The 1,043-nt window shown below is 36.6% G+C and overlaps 1 protein-coding gene across 1 annotated transcript in view; it reads left to right on the plus strand.

Moving 5' to 3' along the window:
* The first annotated feature begins 6 nt into the window (after positions 1-6).
* LOC106883589 (endothelial zinc finger protein induced by tumor necrosis factor alpha) overlaps positions 7-1,043 on the plus strand; it is a 1,114-nt gene continuing 77 nt past the window's right edge. Inside the window, exon 1 of the mRNA XM_014934665.2 lies at positions 7-1,023. Coding sequence (XP_014790151.1) covers positions 393-998 — 606 coding nt within the window. The 5' untranslated portion in view covers positions 7-392 and the 3' untranslated portion in view covers positions 999-1,023. The remainder of the gene's footprint in view (positions 1,024-1,043) is intronic.

Consider the following 1,043-nt stretch of genomic DNA (forward strand, 5'->3'; position numbering starts at 1 on the left):
ACAACTGTGATATTTGTGGGAAATCATTCTTAAAAAGTCATTACTTAACAATACACACACGTACCCATACAGGAGAGAAACCATATCAATGTGATATTTGTGGTGATTCATTCACTAGATGTAGTATTTTGATTAATCATAAACGTATTCACACAGGAGAGAAACCATATCAGTGTGATGTCTGCAGCAAATCATTCACTCAAGGTTCTGGTTTAACTAGACACAAACAAATTCATACAAGAAGGAAGCTAAATCCCTGTGGCATCTGTGATAAACCATTCTCTCCAGGTTGTGGTTTAACTAGTCATGAACATACTCACACGGGAGAGAAACCATACCAGTGTGATATCTGTGGTAAAAAATTCTCTCGAAACATTAATTTAACCATACACATGCGAAGTCATACAGGAGAGAAGCCATATGAGTGTGAAACCTGTGGTAAATCCTTTTCTCAGATAAGTAACTTGGCTATGCACAAACGTATTCACACAGGAGAGAAACCATATCACTGTGACATTTGTGGTAAATTATTCTCCCAAAGTGGTGATTTAACTGTACATGTACGTGTTCACACAGGAGAGAGACCGTATAAGTGTGATATCTGTGGTAAATCATTCTCTCGAAAAGATCGCTTAGGTGAACACAAACAAATTCATATGGGGAAGCCATATCACTGTGATGTCTGTGGTAAATCATTTTCTCAAAATGATTGCTTAGCTGAACACAAGCAAAGTCATACACAAAAGAAGCCATATCTCTGTGATATCTGTGGTAAATCATTCTCTCGAAACGGTCACTTAACTTCACACATATTTACTCATACAGGAGAGAAGCCATATCAGTGTGTTACCTGTGGTAAATCTTTCTCTAGAACAAGTGAGTTAACTATACATGTACGTATTCATACAGGAGAGAAACCATATCAGTGTTATATCTGTGGCGACACATTCCCTCAAAGGATTCACTTAAAAAAACATGCATGTATTCATATACAATAGTAACTGTATCAATGTAAAAATTCAGGTCAGCAATGATAGTTTCAA

The sequence above is a fragment of the Octopus bimaculoides genome, unplaced genomic scaffold (assembly GCF_001194135.2).
Source record: "Octopus bimaculoides isolate UCB-OBI-ISO-001 unplaced genomic scaffold, ASM119413v2 Scaffold_332166, whole genome shotgun sequence".
Classification (NCBI taxonomy): domain Eukaryota; kingdom Metazoa; phylum Mollusca; class Cephalopoda; order Octopoda; family Octopodidae; genus Octopus; species Octopus bimaculoides.